A 22,975-nucleotide genomic window follows, 5' to 3' on the forward strand; every position below is an offset into this window, starting at 1 on the left:
GCAGCTCTCAACACAAATAGGAACAGGATGTTCTTCCACAGTGCAGAGCCAGAGGAAAACACGGAGCTGACGCTGGCAGAGCTCCCCACCCCTGTTGTAGACTCCTGACTCTGACACCTCTCAAAGAAGGGAAAACACCAACATTCAGACAAGTCAAACTTTGCCATGAACAATAAGCAGTGACACATCCACCCCGTGGGTGCAGAGCAAGGAGCCCAGGGCTGCTCTAATGGAGGCAGGAAAGGAAGGCTCTTAAGTCATCACAGTTTCACTAAGACGGCTTAAAATTCGAGCTTTAATTGAAATGGAAAGAAACATTCCAAAAGGATATATTTTTTATAGATCTGAATTACCCAATTTAGTTTTCCTTGGATGTTACTGCAAACATGAACATTAAATCAAAGCATCAGCTAGGAGAGAACTCCAAGAAAGGATATAACCATTCCCTAGCAGAGGGGATTGGGCTAAAGGCTGGTGCAGGCCACTGCCCAAATGTGTGATGCCCTGGTGTGTCAGCTCACAGGATGTGAGCACAACCTTGAATCGCCTGAAGCAGCTTCTGAGGACTGACTACATCAACAGTTTCTGGCAAGTGTCTTCTCTGCCAGCAATAAATCCCAGCTCAATCCATATCTAAAATGATACACATTATAGGGCATGTCTTTAAGAGCATTAAGTCAGCTTAAATTACTTGAGCAAAATTTTAAATATGTAATAGAAATCTAAAAAGGAGCAACAAAAAAAAAAAAAGAGAGAGAACACCACTGCAAGAGTAATGCCAAGTTGTTACTTTTTTTTTTTTTTAAACAGATCTGTACAGCAACATAGCAAAGGATGCAGCGATCACAATTTCAACCAGACAGCAACCTAAGGGGACACTAATCCTCATACAGCAGAGCTGAAACACTCCCAACATTCATATGCTCCAAATAATTTGGCTACCCTAATGCACTCCATACCAGTTCTACCTATATAGGACATTTTGGTGTGAAAAAGTTTCTGTAAAGTTCCCTTTGTTTCCAGTGTTTTTCTTGTACAAAATATTACAATGATTTTTTAATATATATTTACATACTTGCACGGCTAGAAAAATATAAACTACAATTGGGCTTGGCAAGCAGTTTCTTTTCTTTAAATACATGACATTTCAGAGCAAAAATTGTAGTGGTAACATCCTGCACTCCAAGCCCCTGCAGGGAGAGCAGATCAAGCCTAAAATCCATGATTGCAGTGAGACACAGGAACGCAACTCCTCCACCTCCTGGCGCAAGGAAGACACAAGATGGATGCTGTTTGTGCAGGTTACTGGCACAATACAGAAAAATCCATAACTGAACATTAAATTCCTTAATAACATTCATTAATTTCATAAGCAGGGCCTGTTAAAAAGAGGACAACCGATGTAACTTTTGGGAAAAGCAGACACTGAGTTCCTGGGGCACGACACAGTGGGAACCAAAGCGTGGCTACTGTTTCGGGGGCCTTTGCCTCCAGCCACCCCCCAAGGCTTTCAGATTTTTGCCATTTAAATTTTGAGCAGAGGCCAGGGACGACTTTTTGCTTTAAAGCTACAGTATCTGTCATTATGGCTTTGAACACCCCCTTCCAGGAGATGAGGTATCTGTTCTAGTGAAATGGTAACAGTTGAGCAAAACGTGTTTCAATGGACCACAAAACTCCACAGGCAGGTGTGAACCGGTCTCCTCGGGGGAAGTTGCCAAACCGAATTGTAACAGTGCAAAACAAGATTTTGTCTTTTGTTTTTTCTCTGCAGAAAGAGTAGTCAAGGCATCTAGGACGTTGCTAGTAGTCGAGCCACCGAGCAAACCCTCTTTCCACCAGAGTCCTGTTTATTGACACCACCTAAAGGGAGGGGAAAAAAAACAAAGAGTAGATAAGTGAACAAGCCACAGCAACAAACATGGGCTCTAAAAGTTCCTAACCAACAATAAAAGGTTTATGATTAAGGAGTTTTCAGCATATACATCAATATACCCACCTCATCTCCCATCAAGTTCCACAGCTGTATCAGTGGCAGCCCTGTGACACTGTCATAATTTGTGACCTGGAAACACAGAAAAACGTGAGTGTGCAGCAATTCTGGTCCCAATTCACTTACATGGACAGCTACAGCCACTACCAGAAGCACTTCAGAAACAAGAGGGAATACTCTTCTCTCCCCAGTCCCAAGCAGGGCTGATGGAAGTTCCCAGGCCCCAGCATTTCCCAGGAGCCAGGCTCTGGCTTTGGGTTTTATGTAACATAAGAGTGCAGAGGACACCAGCAGTGCCACCAGCAACAAGACTTCTCCAGACATGGGCTGTACCTGTGCCACGAGGACAGCACCTCTGGTCATCTCACTGACAGCAGCGTCGGCTTCCGCGGAAAAGTGATCCTCGTCTGTGGGAAAAGGAGAGCAAACAAATGAGCTCCTGCACAGACTTTACAGGCCAGAAAGGACTACTGAGCTAATATTCTCTGTCCTCCTACAGACATTGGGCCAGAGATCCCTCACAGCCAGCTGATCCCATCCCTGGAGCTGTTGGTTCTGCAAGGAAAGGATGAAGAGCTTCCTACAGCCACCAGCCTCATCACATGAACACAAGTAGCTGATGAATCAGGAGGCTTTAAAGACAGCAAAGGACATTTCTGCAACACCTTAGAGCTGCCATTGCTGTTTTGATCCTCAATAAACTAAGCTCAGGTCCCTCAGGGCTTTGCTGACCCTGCCCAGAGGGCACCCCTGGCACTGGGAACCCAAAGTGTCTGTACTGCAGGTGCCCAGCACCTGAGCAGAGCCAAGGACAAAAAAAAAAAAAAAAAAGCAAGCAAACCAAAGTGTTTCTATGCAGTGACTGACATTCTCCCAGTGCTTGCAGGCTTGGCATTTGAACACAGAACTTTACAAATCAGTCATTTCAGGAGGGAATGTCAGGTATTTGTGCGCAGATTAAAAACTAAGTTTGCATTTACAGCAGCTCTGTGACAGAAGAATTAGAGCAGTTACAGCTACTGCACCTACACCCTGCCAGTCCTGCCAACTTGCTGCTTAGGACAGTAATTCATTGTCTCCTCCAAGCAGGAAAAAGCCTGGACATTTATCATTTTTCCCCTGTATTCTGACAGGTTATGCCATGCTAGCACATTTAGAAGAATACAATACAATTTTTCCAATCCTTCCTCTTGTCACATCAGAGGCTGCACTGGCAATAGGAGGTAGAAGGTTCAGACAGAGTCATGGCTTGGACACATCTGGCATCCATGGAAACCTGCAGGAGAAGGGCCAACAGTTCATCAAGAGCTCCATTTACCTGGAAGTGGCACCACATTGTCAAGTAAAACTTCTGCTCCTTGGAAAGGTAGTGTTAAAAAATCAGACCTTAAAGAAAAGAGGATCAGAGTAAGAACAGGGCTTTAAATCACTCCTACATTCTTCAATGTGACATTGATTAATCAAATTGCTCTTACAGGAATTCAGTTTTAAATTAATGACAGTCAAACAAAAAAAAAAAAAAAAAAAATCAGACAATTCTCCCAGCAATCTAAAAACAGCAATAAATTGTCTGATTAACATGCCAAGTTGGATCAGGCTCTAAGAAAAACCCACGTCCATCAGGGAGGCTGTGCTGCCTGTCTCCCCAGCTCTGGGGCACAATCAAATACTTAATGGGCTTGTGTAAGAAACCCCTGATCCAACACAGCTGTCCCAGAGAGTGGAGCTGGAGCATTGAGAATCAGGAGCTTATTCCTTGCTCATCAATCAATTACACTTGGAGGCCTCCTGAAGGCATCCTCTTCCTCAGCTTCCACACTGAAGTGGCAGAAGCTGCCATTTCCTCTCCCCCCACTTCAAAAAAGCCTTGCAGGATCTTGCTGTGCTCCCAAGAACCCACACTCAGTGCTGAGCTGAACCTTTCCACCGTTTCCCACTTCAGCTGCGGAAAAACCTTTAAGAATTCAAACAGTACAGACTCCTCTGATTAGGATTTGAGCCAGACATGGCCTCAGGCCATGGGAGAGGGTCTACGGACCTGATCTGCCTGAGTGTGTCAACCTTCACTTTATCATATCCTCCATAGTCCACGTATTTGAGCTCCACTTCATCGGTCTCCTCGAAGTAGCTGATGACTTGAGCCCGGAGCCATGCCCCATCCAGGCCTGGAGCTGCACAGATAATACCAACTGCAAAACACCAGAGTGCAGAGAAGAAAAGCTCAGGATAAGTGGATTTCCAAAAATCAGCACTTCGGGCATGAGCAGTACAGCTCATTTATCTATAAAGAACCAACAGCATTTCTCAGGCTGCTTCCATCTTCCTCCAACATCCCTCACAGCCCCAGCACACCAGGCCTGCAGCTGAAACACAGGACTGGTGGCTTTTACTGTCAGCTCCGTCTGTCACAACCAAACTGCCCTGCCCAGGTACCCAGCTCCCTTCCAGCCTTTGGGCAGTAACAGCAAGGTCTGTCTCCACATAGGAATACACAACCCCTTTGCATGTGATGCACCCTTCACACCAGGTGCAGACATGGTGACAGACACGGACACAGTGACACCATGAAGGTGTGGGAGCAGCTCCACACTTTGCCAGCAGAAATACCCCAGATGCCAGGTTGAATGGAAATAAGCTGAGACAGGTTTGATCTCACTCTGAATTTCAACATGCAGCTACGTGGCTCGGGAGGTACTCCAGGGATGAGCAGGGTAAGGGAGAGCAGAGCAACATCTGTACTCTGGCAGCAGCTTAAAGATGAGATGACACATGAGCTATCACATCCTCATCCACTGGGAACTTCCCACGCCTGACTCAGGGACAGCAGGCTTGCACAGGAGCCCAGAACTTTCTCAACAGAACAAAGTGTGAGCATCCATGACTTGCCTTCTACCGGAGTGGGCAGGGTTGGAGTTTCAGGCTGAGAGTAGCAGGTGAACATCTGCTGGTCGAGGCTGCGCAGCACGTGGAACGTGGGGTGCGTGTGCTGCTGCAGGAACATGTGCCCTGCATCCACCTGGTGTGCCACCACCACCTCCACGGTGACTCCATCGGGGAGGAACAGCTGCCACGGGGAGTAAAAACTGTCATGAGTGCTGCTGGCAATGCAAGCTCCAGCCCCAGCACAGCAAGAGCCGGGACTCACCCAGGCGGACACGAGCAGGGAGTGAAGCGGCAGCGGCATCGGCGGAGGGAGGGTGTAGATGTTGGTGAGACACAGCTCTTTGAACTTCTTGCCAATCAGGCTCAGGACTTTCTCTACTTGATGCGAGGTCCCTGGAAGACAAAAATCCCATGGGAAGTCTCCAGCATGGGCATGCTGCGGACACCTCCAGTCCTGTCACTTGAAGGAATACAACCGCCAGGATCCTCCTGCACTACCTCAACAGTGTAACTTTTAACAGGTGGCCCGGAGGAGTTTTGAAAAGCACTGGACTCAGAAGCCACTAAATCCATTTAAATTCCTTGCTCATCTAATTAAGTCCCCCAAGACATACATTAGGCCATGAATAGACACACATTCCACTCACCTTCGATGTGACAGATTTGGGAGTCACGGAAATAAGGTAGTGTTGAGACATAAATTTTGGCACCGGACGCTTGTCTCAGGTAGCTCATAAACCTCCCCTGTTTGCCAATCAAGCGGCCAACTAATTCCTTCAGGAAAGGGACAAGAAAGCAACAGTCAGGAAGAGAAACTCAGATGAAACATCTCTGTTCTCTCTGGCTTCACCACCCACATTCTCAGTTCCTCTGTCACAGGCAGGATAAACACAAGGCAGTGCTGGACCAGTGCAGGGTTCAGTGGGTCTGGGATGAGCTCAGACCAGTAAGCACAGCTAATTTTGATAATCCCCTGCTCTTAATACCTGTGTACCCTAAAAGCCTCCTGGATGCTTTCAAAGCATTGGACTTCCAGGCTGGATGGAAGATAATGGGGAATAACAAGTTCAACAAGCACCATTCCCATGGGTGTAGCCCTGGAGTGCTGCTTGTTTACAGTTGTGCACTGGCTCTTCACTCCTTTGAGTCCTAACGGGAGCAGAACACTCCAGCTGTCCTGGACTGGCTGCTGAAATCCCTGGGATGGCACAGAGCCAGCAGGAGACTGGGAGGACCAGGAGGTGGCTGTGTAGGGCAGGGCAGGATGGCGAGCAGGCCAGCAGCTGGTTACCTTTGGGACCTCAATTTCCCAGATAATGAAGTCTGGCTTGCTGGATCCTCCTTCCAGCTTTGCGTTCTGGCGAGCCACTGTCTTCCTCATGGCACTGCCACTGTCCACAAAATCCACACTATTTACGTCTGAACCTACAAGACAGGCACAAGCATTCAGACAGCCCCCAAGACCCACACTTAGGCTCCCACCCCAAAGGGAAGGGCTGCAGAGTGACCCCAGTGCTAGATGTGCCCACTATGAGGCGTGGTAGGCAGCTGCCTTTTGCCCAAATTTGCCCTATATTTGAAGAAACAAGGTGCAAGAGCTGAAGTGTATTTTGCTCCCAAACCATCAGCCAATACCAGGAACATTTCTACCTGGGGAAGGGACAAGCTCCAACAGTCTCCTCCTGACCAGATCTCAGATACAGCCAGTGTCACTCGAGCTTGGTCCTTGCTCCCCATTAACAAGCAGAAGCATGAAGATCCTCACTTGCTTGCAAGTATTCAGACCATCCAGCGAGACCAAAGAGAAAAATGAACCCAAGAGCTGCTTCACATTTGCCACATCTTAATGGGTAACACAGCACAGAGGCTGAGAAAGGCCAAGGGTGCAGCTGTTGGCATCGGCTTTGTAGGCAATGGGAAGATTTGAGACTCACAGCCTGGACGTGAAGGTCAGCTGGGTGACCTGTTGTCCAACACTGCCACCTTATCAGCTTTACCTGCTGTATTCCCCTCTCCCCACCTCAGTGTCTCAGTGCTACCAGGCTCCACAACTCGCTCCTGGACCTTCTTGTCACACCAGCACTCACAACAAGGCAATACCTTCTCCTCCTGGGGTTACTCTCACTAGTGAAAACATTCTGTGGGTTCAATCCTTCATTGCTGGCAAACTCAACCCCCATGTCTTGCAACAAGCAGTATTCCAACTGCTTTGTAGCAATTACAAGAGACATCCCCTGTCATTAAGGGCTGTTGGCACCACAGGATCCTACAAAGGATTTTAACATCCATCCCCAAGGTCACACAGGCTAATGTTTGCTCAGACAGCTTTGCATGTACTGTGCCAGGCACACATCATCCAGCATCTACAAGGGAAAAGCAGCACAGACAGATGGGGGAACTCCATGAATATTGCTCCCTGTTGGGATTTCTTGGCATGCACCTGCCCCTCCAAACAAAAAGGCTTCAGGGTAATTGCTCTGCAACCAGCTGATTTTATCACAATTCATCAGAGCTCTGCTCTGGCTCCTCCAGCAGCACCTCAGAACCTGCCTCACCTTCCTGTCAGCAGCAGCCCATAAACAGGGGTAAGCACCCAGGGGGTCCCAGAGGTCACCAGAAACCACTGGCATGAGGTCTCACACCTGCAAGGTGCTCCCCAGCAATGCTGGTTCACTACATTTTTTGCAGGAGGATTTTCCAGTCCCTTACCTTCCGAGTGATCTCCATCCGTCCCTGGAGCACTGCTACACTCCTGACTCAGGTCTGGCCCATCCTCTTTCAGGATCCCATTGCTGTAGGGCACTGTGCTGCCCTCGGGCAGCCCCGGAGCACAGGGGGTGTCCCTCGGTACCAAGCTCAGCTCAGCAGACGTGTCTGGGGCTGAGGATGTGCTCAGTGAGTCCGAGTGCTGGTCTGATGTGACAGACAGCACTGTGCTCTGCAGGGGCTCCTCTACACTCGTCCCACCTCCGGGTGTGTGCGTGCCATACCCAGAGTCCTCCGTGGACAAAGGTGACTTTTCCAGAGAGTTCTCCACATGAGTCCGACCAACTCCTTGGGACTCCCTGCACACCAAGCTCTTCACCTGACAGTCCTCTGTGTTCCCCTGAACAGGGCTGGCCCAACAGCCGTGTGATGAGCAATCTGTCACACCCTGACCGTGCTCCTCTGCACCGCTCCCTGCAGCCACGCTCTCATCGGCTGCTGTGGCTCCCTCCACAGGCACCTGAGCAGAGGCAGCAGCACTCTCCATCCCCAGAGGAGCCTCAGCTCGGCTGGCAGTGGCCTGGCAGAGCCAAGGGGATGCATTGCCTGCAGAACCCGACAGCACTTCCTCAGTTGCTGCCAAAATGACCTTGGAAATTATCTGTATTGCTACTTGCTCAATTTTCTCAACTTCCTTGTCCAAACTCACTCCTCCAATCTTCTCTCTTTCCAACTCATCTCCTTTTGGTTGCGTGTCCTTCTGACACACAGGTATAGTACCACTGATTGGCTTTGACATCTCTTCTTCCCTGGACTGCTTTGGACAGGTAGACTCCAAACTCCCTGGTAACACACTCACTGCAGAACCCTCGTGACCTGATACAACTTCAGCTTCATTGAGAAAGGCTTGTGGGGCACTGGCTTCTTTCTCCAATCCCAAGCAACAGGCTGTCACAGAGCCAGTATCTGACTGCACAGTTCCTGGCATCTGCTTTTCCTTAGGGGGCTTAAGCGAAGACTCATCCGACTGCTCTGTGTTGCTGATGTCCTCGGTGACTCCCAAAGACTCCCGTGTCAGGGGTGGCTGCTGGCCTTGGTTTGCCCCCGAGCCTTGCTCCAGCGCGTGGCTCAGCACCGCGTTCCGGTCACACCCTGTGCTCCCAGAGAGCAGAGGGGGCGAGGCACGAGCAGGGACAGCGCTTCCCTCTCGAGATCCCACCGATTCCAGCTTTTCACTGTCGTCCTCGCGGGGGCTGGGCCCAGCTGTCGTGGCTGACAGGCCTGGGGGGTCCCGTGAGAGATCCGGCCTCTCGTGAGCTGGGCGCAGGAGAGAGGGCGTCGTTGGCCCCGCGGACAGCAGGGAGGTGGGGGCTGGCTTCTCCAGGCACTCCTCTTCCGACAAAAGAGGTGGTCTTCGAGGGACACATGCTTCTGCTTTGGGACGTGAATCACTCTCTGATACTTCTTCCTGCTTCTCCCTTTCAATGGCTATTGCTTGTTTGTTGCAATAGCCTGAGTGCTTTTTTCTCCAGGAATAGATCCACCAGCAGCCAAGAAGTGCCAGCACTCCAGGAATGGCATACGGGACGAAATTGCGGAAGCGTAAAGCCATCTTACAGAGCTTCAGCAGTTATACCTAGGAGAAACAGAAATCACATTAAAATAGTCCCAGGGAAGATGAGGAAGGCTGAGGTCCCATAAGTGCCTTGAGGTATTGCTATTAGCATGGTCAGGCTTGTTTTCCAGCTGCTCTAGAAATTAACATCTCTGCTCTACCAGCACGCCACAGAACAAGATCCTTACCCAAGACTAGGGATATCTGGACATGTCTTATCATTATACTCAATGATTTCACCCTTCCTCACCTCTGCACTTAATTTCCCCTTGCTTCCTCTGCCTCACACCTCTGCATGTCAGCCCTGCCCCCAGGACAGCCTCCAGCACAGCAGGTTCCTCCAGCATGGGCTGGGCTCACAGCCCAGCTGGACCACAGCATTCCACAGCACAGGCTTGGCACATGGCAGGGCTCCCCAGCTCTCCCCTTGAAAGGCAGCACCCCATTCCCAAGGGCTCTGGACTCTGACAACACACACTTCTATAAAGCCTTAGGAATGCAGCTCCCAAGTTTATTCTACATCCAAATTCACTGCACTGACAGCTGCCACTCCCCTGACTTAAAAGCTGACAGCTCTTCCTCTTCCTCTGCAAGGCCTCTGACCTCTTTCCCACCTGGACACCCAGTCATGCTCCTTCACTGGCAAGCCTCACCTGAGTCACACGAGGCAGGGCTGCCATGCCTTCCCTTTTCCTTAAGGAATGTCTGCAACTGGAATGCAGAGCTTAACTGCTACCACATCCCAAAGAGCCTTGCTGCAAAGCACTTACAGTTTATATTCTCACTGCACAGGAATTAAAGCAAAACACCACGTGTTTGAGGGTGCTTACACAGACAGGCTTTAATCCAAACAGCCCTCAAGACTCTTGCCAGCAAGGAACAAAAATAAAGATTGTTTTCAGGAGATAGCAAAGTCTTAGAAATGGGAGCCACCCACTGGAAAAGAGCATTATCTGGTTCCTCTTTAGAAGCATAATATTTCTGTGACAAGAGAGGACAACCAAGGCAGTTGGCCCCAGTGTGTTTCAACCAAAAAATCCCTTCTGTTATCAGGACTAACACCCCAAGCACAGCTCCCAGTGCAATACTCCTTCAGGCCACAATCTCCACAAGGAGCTGATGACATTCTAGCTGAGGGACAAAACCATCCCTCCCTCAGGCTCCAACTCAGTGTCAGAGCCTCAGATAATTTCATATTCACCCCAGATTTCTCACCTCCTCCAGCCACACTCTCCATTCCACAGGAGCATCCACACAACTTCAACCACACTATAGCTCAGACTCTGCCTTGCTTCCTGCAGGGCCCAGACTCTGAGGCACACAAATGAATGAAAGAATGGCAAAGGCAGGGACTAGAAAATTCCTTGTTCAATCCCAAATTAAAGGTCAGCTGCAGACACTATTTAAGTTCACTAATATTCCCAGTACACCACAAATAAGGCACTTATGTTGTTCTACACAGAGGCCTGTGTGTTCATCGGACATTTGTATCTGATTAAATAAACTAAGTAACTAAGAAGTAACTAAATCCCAGTTACTCCCAGCCCGCTGTACGCAGTCAGGGAGCAGGGCTCACTGCTGAGGGTGAATTCTCTGTTAATGGCAACATCTGGGATCTTAGAATTAAAACCAACAAACCTATGCAATACTGTAGCTGTTCTGTGTTTGGAAGCTGCAAATGGAAAGGGTGAAGCCTGTACATTCCCAAGACAAAAGGTTCCCCTTTATGCTGCCCAGAACAATGGCACATTGTGAGCTGTGAGTGCTCATCTGCTGCGCACCCAAGTTGTTGTAATTAATGCAGAACTACCCTACAAGCTGTCTCTCAGGAGTACTACAAACCCAAATTAAAGTAGCTCACATAAGTCCATTCCCAGCAAGCATTCCCAATTAAACAGACAGCCCTATTATTATCCGATTCCCTACTAAGTTGCACCAACTGTCCAAACCATAGTCCCACACAGCTCTGCAGCACAGGGAGACAGTCACAGGATGCCCCAGAGGGACAAGCCTGTCCTAAAATCTGGCAGACAAAACAGTTCTGTGAGTCATTCTGAACATTGTCATCATTTAGGATATAGATCTTCACTCCTCTATGGTACATGGATGAGTGGGGACTGCTGGATTAGCTGACAGCTCCTTGCAATGCTCATTTGATTTAATGCTTTTGATTTATTATTTAAGCCAGAGCTGCATCACTCTCAGGATAATGTTAAATGGGAATTCCACATCCTTCCATCAGTTAGAGCAGGCTGAAAGGCAGTGGCTCTGCACGAGATGCCAGCAGACATCCCGGAGTGCTGGGTTGGCCGGGGAACAGCTCAACACCAACAAACATCCCCTCATGCTGACCTGGCAGGAAGGCTCTGGCACATCTTGCCATGCTGCTCACAGCCTGGCTGCATGTGATGTGCGAGGACAGCAGATCAAACCTGCCCATCCCAAGGGCTGGGACCCTGCTCCTCCCCCAGGAGAGCTCCCAAAGCTCACAGCCACTTCCCAACCTGTCCCAGAGCAACCAAGCCATCTCCCCACTGCCAATCTGACAGTCAGCTCAGGACTGAAGTGGCAATGGGATCATTTTAACACACTGGGGGAAGAAAGCCTGGGATTTTCCTGCCAGCAGCGGGACAGAAAATGGCAACTTGTCAAATCACATGCCCTCAAGCACTGCCAAGCAGGAGGCAGCCCAGCCCAGCAGGGCCTGCACTCTCCCTCTCCAGGCAGGAGGAGCCAGCTGGGAAATGCAGCAGCTTTCCAGAGGCTTTGGACAGGAGATGAGCAGCCTGCAGGAGCCAGAGCCCCCAGAAAACGCTGGATCTGCAGCACCATTCCCAAGAGGCAGGGCCCCAAGAGTCCTGCACCATAAATAGTGCAGAGCTCATGCACTGTATGTGCTCACCCCAGCACCAGCTACTTCCACTTCCCTCTGGCATGCCGGGAATCCGGCCTAAATGTCACACCTATCATGGGGCTGGAGAGCTGCAGCTAGGGCATGAGACTTCTCCAACCTGCTAAATAATCCCCACGGCACCAAGGGGAGAGCAGGGGTCAGTCAGCTCTCCAAGTCTGTGTCCTGACTTGATTTATGGAAAACTGCTGGTAAAGAGCAAGGAGATGAAGACAAGAAAGAATGCACACATTACCTACCTGAGAAAAAAGCCAAGGACAGCCAATGTACTCTACTCGTTTACATTAGGGTCCCAGAGCAGTTCTAAGCCACCTTGTTTCCTGGCCAGGACACAGAGCCCTCAGCACTCACAGCCTTATAAGGTCAGAAATGTTCGCAGCACGAGGTTCCCGGGGACGCCAGATAATTCATTCTCCAGGTCCGAGAGGAGTTCAGCAAGCACTTGCTCAGAATTTCAGGGTTTTCCACACACAAGGAGGTCTGTTCTGAAGGTGAGCTGCTTCGAGTCTCCACCAGGAGAGAGGCCAGGATGACTCCCAAGTGACTGAGCCCCCATGCTCTGCAGGGACGTACCCTCAGCCGGTCCTGGCTCCTCTGCTTCCCTCTGCCCCTGCACTTGAGATGTTTCCAAACCCTGAAAGCTGTGGAAATCAAGGCTGGAATTAAAGCCCGTCCTAAAGGATCACAGAGCAAATTGGAAATGCAGCTTGAACAGCAAGGCCAGGATGCCTCCTGACAAACCCTGTAGTTAGTGAAGCAGCACTTGGGAAATAAATACTATCTGGGTGAAAGAGAACTGGACAGGCTGGCACGGTTCAAACTAAATGGGACCACGTGGGCTCTTAAATTTTTCCATGCTAAAAATAACTGGTAGCACATGCTCTGCCTTATAGGAGGCATAAGAACAGGAGTTAACAAAAACCTAAGGAACTGGGGGCCCTACTGTTAAGATTAAAATAAGAAAAATTGCTGCACTGAAACAGATGTAAGGAATTACATAACCCACCCTTGGCATGAGACATTTTTTCATCGAAAGCTGAACTGGCACGTGGCACTGCATTATCTAACTGCAGCTTATTTGTGCTTCATACAAGATGAAGGAGGCAGAACATCCAGAACGGAGGGACCTCCTGCCAGGTCCTGCTGCAGCACGTGCTCCCAGCTGTTCCAGCTGCAGAGCACAGGGGGTTTTCTCCCATGCAGGTCAGCAGCAGCCCTGGACCTGAGCTTACAGGAGGAAGCTGTGAAGCCACAGCAGCCTGCCAGCCCTTGCATCACACGCTCTGGATCACCAGGGTATCCCTTGGCCACCAGATTCCACAGCCTCCCCAGTCCTCTCCACAGCCAGCTTGGAGTACCCCCACCAAAGCCAACGCCACCCAGAGCCAGGAGCTCAGCCAGCGTGGCTCAGGAGCTACAAACACCCAGAGACAGGTAGGAGCCAGGCCAGCAAGATCTCAAACTGGGTGGCACTTATTTTAAAAGAAGCCAACAGGGAAGTCTCTCTGTACTTAACTAATTAAAGGCAAGTGCTCCGCAGCAATTTCTGCTTCAAACAGTAGCACTGAAAGACTAGAACAGCAAGAGATACCCCTTAAGCAACAGCACCTTTTCACAGCCCAGTAAACATGGGCTATGGGCCCAAGAAACAGGCTCCTCTCTGAATGAAAGCCACCAGTGAAGCCACTCCACAACCCTAGAATATTTAAGAACCAGCAGTCTCCTATTTGCAAAAGGATGAATTGTGACTTCAGTAAAAGGCTGAAAAAGCTGGTTGATGTAGAATTAAACTAGTGCTCTGGAACAAGAAACACCATTAACACCAGGCTGTCTTTTATCTCTGAGATAAAAAGTGCTTTCAGTGTAGTCAGCATCAGTGCTGCTCCTACAAGAGCTCAGTCCCCTCTTGCAGCTGGAGCTGCCACACTGATTGTTGGTTCTGCGTGTTTTCTCCCACTCAGCAGCCCAACCCAGGCCCAGCACAGCTCCCACAGCAGCCTTTGGACCAATGCAGGACTCAGAACAGTTCCTATTTATTTCCACACTCAGAGCTTTACAATAAAAGCATCAGCTTGGCCAACCTGTAGGGTTTTTTTAACAGATGTTTTGGAAATTGTTAATAAGTTCACAGGGACACAAACATCAACCCCCAGCAACCCTCAGCACTGCTCTCATGGACTCAGGCAGGGCCTTGAATGCTCCTGCTCTGCAGGAATGAACAGTTTGTAATTAACATTAACCCTATCAGGTTATCAAGCTCCCTACCGCTCTTCATATCTTGTTACCTCCCTGCTCCAGTTGTTTCATTATTTATAGTTTCCTCACCCAGGTTAGTGTCTCCCTGTGAATCCTCTGCTGCAGAGGGAGACAAGAGAGCTTTTTCTCCACTTTCCCAGAAAAGTCTTCCAGATACTTCAGCAAGCTTCAAAAACTGCTTCTGCACCACTTCACCTGTACCCCCACAGTACAGGTAAAGCAGCTGTTATCTTTATAACCTATCGACACATTACAAAAGTCTGGATTTGGGAAAAGTTTTATCTTTCATTCTCTCTGCATTTTCACTCAGGCTGGAGAGCAGAAAAAATTATTTCCCAGAGTTTCAGAATAAACACATCCAATAATCAGCCTTTTGTGTTTGCTTCTACGTAAGGAAGCCAATGCAGCCCTTGCTATGGGTAACACAGTGTAGTGGCCACTACACGTACAGCTTATAAATGAAGATTTAAAAGCAGCCACCTGAGTCAGATGCCTGGCATCTCTATCAATTTCCACAAAACAGAGACTAAACTAACCAAGGGCTTCCAATGTACTCTGCACAGGAGACAAAAAACAAGCTTGAATTTTCAAGGAGATGGAACGGGGAGGTTTACAGCAAACACACTGATAGGGCTGCAGGAGCCAGGAGCCAAGAGCAGCAAAGACCAAACAGGTCCCCAGGTATCTGGGGAGCAGCGGCAGCTCTGCTCACGGGATGTTTGCTGGGCACAGCCACGAGACCTTGACAAACAGCTTCCCAAAACAAGAGCTGCACTAGGCTTAGGAAAAGCAAAAAGCACTGGAGTCTGGTTGGAAGCCTTGCGGCCAAGGCTCGGCTTGAGGAGAAATGGCAGAAGCGCTCAGGGAGGGAGGACAGCAAACATCAGGGAGGAGGATGCCCTGTATTCACCTGCACTGGGAGGGAACAGCAAAGGCTTCACAGAGAGCCACTCACACGAATGAGCACGAAGACACTTGTGTGCATGAACAAGGGCTACGAGGAGTGGCACAGCACACTCCAACCAGAGAGAGCTCCCAATTCCCAGGTTCATCCCCAAGCAAAGCTAAGGCCTCTGACACCAGAGGCACATGAAAATCATGAACTTTTGCCAGGAACTGCTGCTATTTATACCCAGAGTCAAAAACCAGCCACAGCACATGGCAAGTTTCTCATCCTCAGTGCCAGGTGGCAGCAGAGGTCAAAAGCAACCCCGACCAGGACAGGTCTGCAGCAGTGATTTGTTTGCTTAAGAATGATTTTAAATGGTCTTTTATGAAATATTCATCTCTGCTAATAGTAATATACAGGGCCCAAAAATCCAGTTAGCTTCCAGCTGACAAAATGCAGGACCAGAATCCACATAGTGGACAATAAAAAAATGTACAGTGAACCAGCTGAAGACAACATTTGAAAAAGCAGTTTGGGACATGCAAATATCTCCCCTTCTAGCAACCCCCATGAGAAAAAAATGCAACAGCTTCAATTTCCAGGAAATATTAAACACCTGATGAATAAAATAGCTTTTCCTGAATATATCTGAGCATGGCTGCCTGAAGATGATCGTCACTTCATGAAGTCTAACCAGCCATTTGCATTAAGAGCTCCACAGAAGCACTGCAGTTAGAAATCAGGATTTTAAAAAGGCTAATCATTAGATCTGAAACATGAAACAATTATAAGTAATTAATGCTGTAATTAATGTTTTTTATTAGCTCTAGATGTTGCTAGGGGCAACTGGGATACCAGCCCCAATCCTATTACAGGCTCCCTGGACGCTAGAAATACCTCAAATCATTTTTTCACATGAGTGAAGTGCACATGAACGAGGAGAGGCACAGATAAGTGGGCTATGTTGCTTTAAAAGCATTATGCTCTTCAGATAACTGCTCTTGCAGAAGTGCACTTGCTCTCCATCCCCCTGCAGCCAGCCTGCAATGTTTTCAAAGTGAAGAGAGAGTCTCAGCCTCACAAATCAAACTGCTGCTGGCTCTGAGAGCTTTGGCTGCACTCCTGCAGCAAACGCCCGTCACTTTTAACTCCACAGGCAATCTGCACCTTTGGGAACAGACAAATCGTGGTGGATCCGAGCTACAGGTGCTGTCACCTCACACCCTGGGCAGTGAGGAAATGCCTCTTCCCTCATTTCAGGCATTGTGGAGTGTCTAGGTTAAAGCCAAGGCTTCCTAGGCAGTCCATAATTTCCAGTATTAGTATCTCAAAGCATCTCTAGCATTCTTTAAGAAGGAATCTGGTTCCTAGGATGGGTTTCTAAACCAAGGCTGAATAAGGAGAGCACTCCCAAGTACAAAACAGCTACTAGCACACAACTGAGCCCCTGCAGTGCCATCCACACAGACCCTGCAGCCCCAACATATCTTTAGTTTCACCTCTGAGAGCAAACAGCCTGTTGTAGAAGACACTGCTACAATTGTGGTGAGAGATTGACCTGCATAAACCCCATGACAGCTTTTAAAAGTCCTTCAAGAGCTCAATGAGACACTTAAGCAGAGGCTGAAGGACTGTCAGGTGAGCAAGACCAGGACAGGAATTGATGCATGAATGGATTCCGGTGGATTCCATCATACTTCAAGCACTGCTCAAGCTCTACAGGCTTCTCCCTCCTCACTTACTTGAGAGCTGTCATTTCCTCCGGTGCATTTGCACTGTGCAGCACATGCAAGCACACCAGGGAACAGAGAAGGAGATACACACAACGAGGCTGTGCTGCCCTTTTCTAGAATCACAGGTCCATGGGCATCACTAGACAGGTACAGCAGGTCAGCAGGTGCCTGCACAGTCCTTCACCCCTTACACAAGCAGCTCATTAAAGAACGAGGAGGTTAAACGACCTGAAGTGGTTCACAGTGATCCCAGCAGAGGAGGCAGCTCAGTTCAGCTGCTCTGGCAGCTCTGTCCCGAGCGCTCCCGAGGAGCCGTGCTGCACTCCCACCCTGCCCGTGCTCTGCCCGGCCGCTCCGCTCCTACCGGGGCTGTGCTCGGCAGATCACTCACAGCCACCGGCAAAGTTACAGCGGTGCTACACCTTCCGCAGCAGCCAGCCACTTCCCTTCACCCGAGACAAAGTCCACAGGGCCCGATAATGCTCGGCAGGTGCAGCACAACCCTGGCAACACAGGAAGGCCCCATTTCTGCCATCCCACAGCCCCTGGCTTTTCCCAACAGGTGGGCTGTAGCCAAGTGCAGCTTTTGGTACTGTTTCCTGCTATTACGGATAACATCCATGAAGAGGATGCCCTTGCTGAGGCGCCTGTCCATTCTGTGGTCATTGCCTCATGGACTGCAGCAAAGAACTCGGCCAGGCACAGATCAAGTTGCCCATTTCTGGAGCAGGAGTAACTTAGATCTGCCTTGCTTCGATCAGGGGGAAGAAGAAAAATAGAGAGCAAACAACAAGGATTCTCCCAGGAAAGCTAGACCACGACATCACTTCCTCAGCAGCAATATCATTTAATTCCTTTGCTCCCACCAGCATTCCATGCTGGCTTACGAACAAAAGGAGTCACTACAGCACATCAGAAGTTTTGCAAATAACACTTTTTACGGCCATTACCATAACACAGGCAGGGCTCGCCAGACCAGACAGCCCAAGGTGCCTTAATGTTCACCGCGACTCCGCACCGCCCGGGCCATCTCGTCAGGCAGCCCCGGCCGCAGCGCTCCCCTCAGAGCGGCCGAGCAGAACACCGAGCAGAACACCGGGCTGCCCGCGGGGCCCACCACGGCCCCGCGTCCCGACACACGCGGCCCCCGCCCGCTGCGGCACGGCCGGCCCCAGCCCACGGCCCCGGGTGACGGCGGGGCCGGAGCGCTGACCTTGGGCCCCGCGGGAGCGCTCCGGCCACGGCCCGCGCGCCGGGCCCGGGGGCGGCACGGCCGGGAGCGCGGCGGGGGAGCACCGTCAGCGCGCCCCGCAGCGCCGCCGCTGACAGCCGCGGGCCCCGCCGCTCCGCCAGCGGGCGGGCGGCGGCCCAGGGCGGTACTTACGGGTGTCCCGGCGCGGCGGCGGAGCCCGGAGCGGTGCCGGGCCCGGTCCGGAGCGGTGCCGGTGCCGCCCCACGTGCCCCGGCCGGGCCGCCCGGCTCGGACATGCAGCGACACCGCCCCGCCCCGCCCCGCCCCTCTCGCGAGAGCGCGCCGTCCCGCGAGACTCCGCGCGCGCGCGCGCGCTAGCCCCGCCCCGTGCCCTGAGGGAGCGGGACCGGGATGGTTCAGGAACCGGGATCGTCCCGGGGCCGGGATGGTTCAGGAACCGCGATCGTCCCGGGGCCGGGATGGTTCAGGAACCGCGATCGTCCCGGGGCCGGGATGGTTCAGGAACCGGGATCGTCCCGGGACCGCGGTCAATCCGGGGCCGCGATCGCTCCGGGGCCGGGATCGCTCCGGAGCCGCGATCGCTCCGGGGCCGGGACCGCTCCGGGGCCGCGATCGCTCCGGGGCCGCGATCGCTCCCGCGGCCGGTGCGGGGCGGGCCCGGCCGGGATCGTTCGCGTGGCCGAGGCTCGGGGAGAGTCCGGACGCGCCGCCTTCCTCCCCTCCTCCCTGTCCCGCGGTAGTCGCGGGACGGGTGCAGACAGGCCCTGCGGGGCCGCCGAGGCCCAGCCCGGCCCACTCCCGCCGTGTCCCTCATCCCGGGCCTCTCCCGGCCGCTGCCCTGATGTTTGCTCGGGGCTTGTTTCCCACAGCCCCGCGGGGCCCCGCTCCCTGCCTGGCCCCGGGGTTTCTGCCGGGTGCCCCGGTCGGGCCTTGGGCACCTCCGCAAAGTCGCTGGGAATGGCTGCTGTCACTGCTGCTCGAGGCCGCTGCAGCACCCTCCGCCTGCCCGGCTCTGGGTTCTGCCGGGACCTTCGGGCTCGGCCCCGGAGCCAGAGCACCTCATTGCCTGCTAACACAGGCAGACGCGCAAGCAGGTGAATCTGAGCTTTAGACAGAGTTTTACACAAACGTTTGGCTGGTGGTGACACATTAGTGAGCAAATATTAGCCAGAAGCTACAGCAATGGATTAGAACTGCAAGGCTGAACTAGAATGAGAAATGCAAATCTGTGTTCAGGCAAAGTTATTGCTCAGCTGCAGCAGCACCGAGTTGGAATTAATAGAGACTTTTCATGTTATTGTGTAAGACTTGTGACATTTCTCCCCAGGGCTTTTGGCATCTTTGCAGAAGATCCAGTGTGTAACTGATTTCTCTGTCCCAAGGAAGCTCTGAGGTTTTGGGGGATACACAGTAGAGAAGCATGGCTGGTCAGTGCTGGCACTGCCACGCTCAGTGGGCTGTGTGACAGCTGGTTCCAGGACAGCAAGGCACTTGGAGGAGACTGGGAAATCACTGATGCTCTTCTAAGGTGGCTGGGAATTTCCAGAGGAGGCTGGTGAGAGAGGGAGAGGTCTCAGGGTGTGGCAGGAGCAGCCCAAGCGGCAGCCAGGTCTTGGGAAGAGTCTGTGCTGACCTTTGTGGGGCATCACTGGAAATTCTGTGTTCCTGTGACACCCGGAGGGGTTTGGCATCCACCCTGGGTCTGCGTGGGAAGAGTTGTTTGGGAGTGATGTGTCCTCTCCAAATAATCCAGCGGGGTTGCGTGGAAGCACACGGAGGGGCAGGAGCCAGGCGTGGGTGCTGCTCCTTCCCGTGCAGCCAGGTGGGTCAGAAGGCACAGCACGCTGTGCTGCTTCAGGGCTTCTGGGGAGACTGCTCTGTGTTTGTCACTGGACCTGTCTTTGTGGGGACAAGCGGCTCAGGATTTCCCAGTGGAACAACTTCAGCTGCTTTTTCATCTTTTGGAACTTCAGCAGCAAAGTCAGAGGGAAGCAGTAGGCCAGGGAGAGGTGGTTCATGCTTTGGGGCAGGAACAGGGAGCAGCCGAGCTAGAGTGAGTTATAAACCAGAGCAGTTCCTGGGAGTATCCAGTGGTGGCTGCAGCACTGCAGGAAAGCACTTCAAGCCTCCTTCCAGCTTGAGAGCCTGAGCTGCTTGTTCATGTGGCAGTCACCCCAGTCAGCCTCCTCCCTTTGCAGCATGCTGGGCTCATCCTGCAGAGCCACTGCTGTTCCCAGAGCTCACCTGGCTGAGAGCAGCACGCTCTGCACCAGCTAAGGCTGCACAAACCTGCAGGCACAGGGGGGATTCAATGCTGCTGACCAGGCTGGCTGAAGTCAAACCTGCCCATTGCTTATTGACACGTGCCTGCAGCAGGCAGTTGGTATGTGAGAGTGTAAATGAGTAACTTGGAGAAACCACAGTCATGAGCAGGATTGTCCTTCCTAAATCACTGATTTGTGTAAGTATTTTTCTGTGAAAAGTTCCTGATTTGCCTCTCTCTTTTTGTTCAGAGCAGTCGGGAATTAATACTAAATACCCACTTAAAAAACTACAAATTGTGTCACACATGAAGTGGAAAAATCCATTGGTGTTGAGACTTTGCCCTTTTGATGTCCCTAATCTGAGGATCTCAGAAGTTTGTCCGTTACGAATTCCCAACGGACGGCCACCCTCGGCTGTTAGTGTTGGGCAATTCCAGCATTTACAGTGCCTGGTGGTAAAACATTCAGGGATTTGTCGAGGTCACAATCAGAGCTTGTGTCAGACACACATGGGGACCAGAACTGCTGAAACTTCTTGTGGTTTCATTCCCCCGTGTCCTCAGCCCAAGGAGGAGGAGGAGGGCTGGATGAGCAGCTCTTCAGCATTTGCACTGTGTCTTGCTGCACAGCCAGCTCTCCTGGGCAGACCTTGCTCTCCCAGTACCTAACTGGGGGTGGAAGCAGCAGAACAGATATTTCCAGTTTGTCTGAAGGACAGTATGCTATGAGAAAAAAAAACCTTAAAATACTATTTAATAGTTCAGGGGGATTTTCTTGAGCATATAGTTACTCCTGGCTATTTATAGCACTGTTATTTAAATATCCCAAAAGATCCTGTCATCAGAGGTTTTTTTATGATTCCTTTGAAGAACAAACCCATACTTATTTGAACAAGTCACGTCATGAGAGTTGTTTTTGTACCCTTTCCACCCACACAATCCTGGGAGTGATTTTCCTTTGAGAGCTTGTTAACCAGAGGAGCAGCCAACTGAAGAGCCCCTGTTGCGAGGCACAAAGGATTCACACCTGAAAATCCCAACTCGGGTAGTGGGACAGGCACTTCCCTGCTCTGAGAGGGACCCAGCACTGCACAGCTGCACGAGGTTGGCTTTGGCACTTCTGTGACACAGGTGGCTCATCTGTCACGTTTGAGCCGTCTGAGTTCAGGTGTTCTGTCCCCTGTCCTTTGAGGGGCCTAAGGGGAGGACAGACGTGTAAAACACATTTGGTAATGGCATAAGTGACCAAGTGCTATGAGAGGACCTAAGGGAACAGGTATCTCACCTGGGACAGTGCTGGGGCACCTTCACCAACAGCTCTGAGCTGTCCTGGGCTTGGCCATGAACAATTTTCTTTTCCTCCTTGTGCAGTTTTTAGCTCCAGAACAGAATTCATTCCCCAAGTTCAAGTAAGTTCTGCATTTTTACTTTATTATTTTCCTTTGTAAAATATTTCAGTAGCATCAGCTGGGCAGGGATTTTGAAGCTATTTCCTTAGACAGAATTGCCTGCTCCAACAGTGCAATTTTCCCCTAAATACAGTTTTCCCAGCTGCATCTGTAACTAAAATAAAACTCTCCTTTCATTCCATCCCTGTGGCTACAGTGTGTTTGTGATCTCAAGTAGCCGGGAGGCTCCACTGTTCAAAAGAGGAACTTTAGGAATGTTTTTGACAGCAGTGATTGAGCAGGTGCTGCTCAGGAGCTGGCTCCTGCCTGGATCCCACTCCAGGTCCAACTCAGAACATTTCCTCTGAAGTAAGGAAAATGAAGTTTAACAGTTCACACACTGCTGCTCTTTCACTCGTGCAGCCCCAGCTGGCACCAAGAGCACAACAGGAATCACCTGTCCAGGTGTCTGTAGGTCTGTCTGTTCAGCGTGCAGGAACAATAAGATGTCTCAGAAGAAGTCAATGCAGTCACGTTTTAATGTGTCTTTACATCCTTTTACGATTCACAAAGTCAGAATATAAGTACTTATACACTTTTAATGGGGAAGTAATGTATCCCCCTAAAAGAAAAATAGATGTGATTAATCATTTGTCAGAGAAGTTGCCTGACAGCTGAAACCTCAAGCTTCTAGGCAAAAAAAGCTCAAATAGACAAATTATACTGAATTGTTCTTTAAAGACCAAGCAGCTGTTTTATTACAATATTAAATTTACATTTTAAAAAGAAATATTCTGATTTATTATTCAGTTATGATAATCTTATTGAAGTGACATGAAATTCATGACAATGGGCATTCTTCTTCAGTCACCGCAGGCAATCTCAGATTTGTGCAGGATCCCACACCCAGAGCAGCACCAGTCTGGGAAGACAAACCCCAGACACTGGATTTTAACTGGAATCTTAATTTTCCCCAGAAAAAGTGGGGTGTTGGGCTCTGTAACTGGGCTGGATCCCTTAGTTCAGCTCCAAAGAACCCACCCAAACTTGTTCCAACAGAGAGAGGACATCAGCGTCCACCACCTTCACCCTGCAGCCCCCGGAATGACCTTCGCACAACTGGGA

The 22,975-nt window shown here is 50.7% G+C and overlaps 1 protein-coding gene across 3 annotated transcripts; it reads right to left on the reverse strand.

Annotated features, from left to right (window-relative positions):
• Nucleotides 1–281: 281 nt before the first annotated feature.
• AKAP1 (A-kinase anchoring protein 1) lies at nt 282–18,485 on the reverse strand. Of its 3 annotated transcripts, XM_053995758.1 has the most exons (12): nt 18,371–18,485; nt 12,348–12,749; nt 7,586–9,218; nt 6,168–6,301; nt 5,524–5,650; nt 5,139–5,269; nt 4,880–5,057; nt 4,032–4,182; nt 3,312–3,379; nt 2,327–2,400; nt 2,000–2,065; nt 282–1,863 (listed from the first exon to the last, which is right to left on the reverse strand). In XM_053995758.1, the coding sequence occupies exons 3-12, from the start codon at nt 9,192–9,194 to the stop codon at nt 1,804–1,806; spliced, it is 2,598 nt and encodes an 865-aa protein (XP_053851733.1). In that variant the 5' UTR covers nt 9,195–9,218; nt 12,348–12,749; nt 18,371–18,485; the 3' UTR covers nt 282–1,803. The 3 variants fall into 3 exon arrangements, with proteins under 3 accessions (XP_053851733.1, XP_053851732.1, XP_053851734.1); XM_053995757.1 differs by lacking the exon at nt 12,348–12,749; XM_053995759.1 differs by lacking the exons at nt 12,348–12,749; nt 18,371–18,485 and adding an exon at nt 10,836–10,857.
• Between the last annotated feature and the right edge of the window lie 4,490 nt (nt 18,486–22,975).

The sequence above is a fragment of the Vidua macroura genome, chromosome 20, assembly GCF_024509145.1.
Source record: "Vidua macroura isolate BioBank_ID:100142 chromosome 20, ASM2450914v1, whole genome shotgun sequence".
Taxonomy (NCBI): domain Eukaryota; kingdom Metazoa; phylum Chordata; class Aves; order Passeriformes; family Viduidae; genus Vidua; species Vidua macroura.

Coding starts and splice junctions, on each gene's coding strand:
- AKAP1 (XM_053995757.1), bottom strand. CDS start 9,194: ATGGCTTTACGCTTCCGCAATTTCGTCCCGTATGCCATTCCTGGAGTG. Junction 4,183..4,879: donor CCTGCCCACTCCGGTAGAAG/GCAAGTCATGGA, acceptor GGTGTTTTGCAG/TTGGTATTATCTGTGCAGCT. Junction 1,864..1,999: donor GGAACTTGATGGGAGATGAG/GTGGGTATATTG, acceptor CCCTCCCTTTAG/GTGGTGTCAATAAACAGGAC.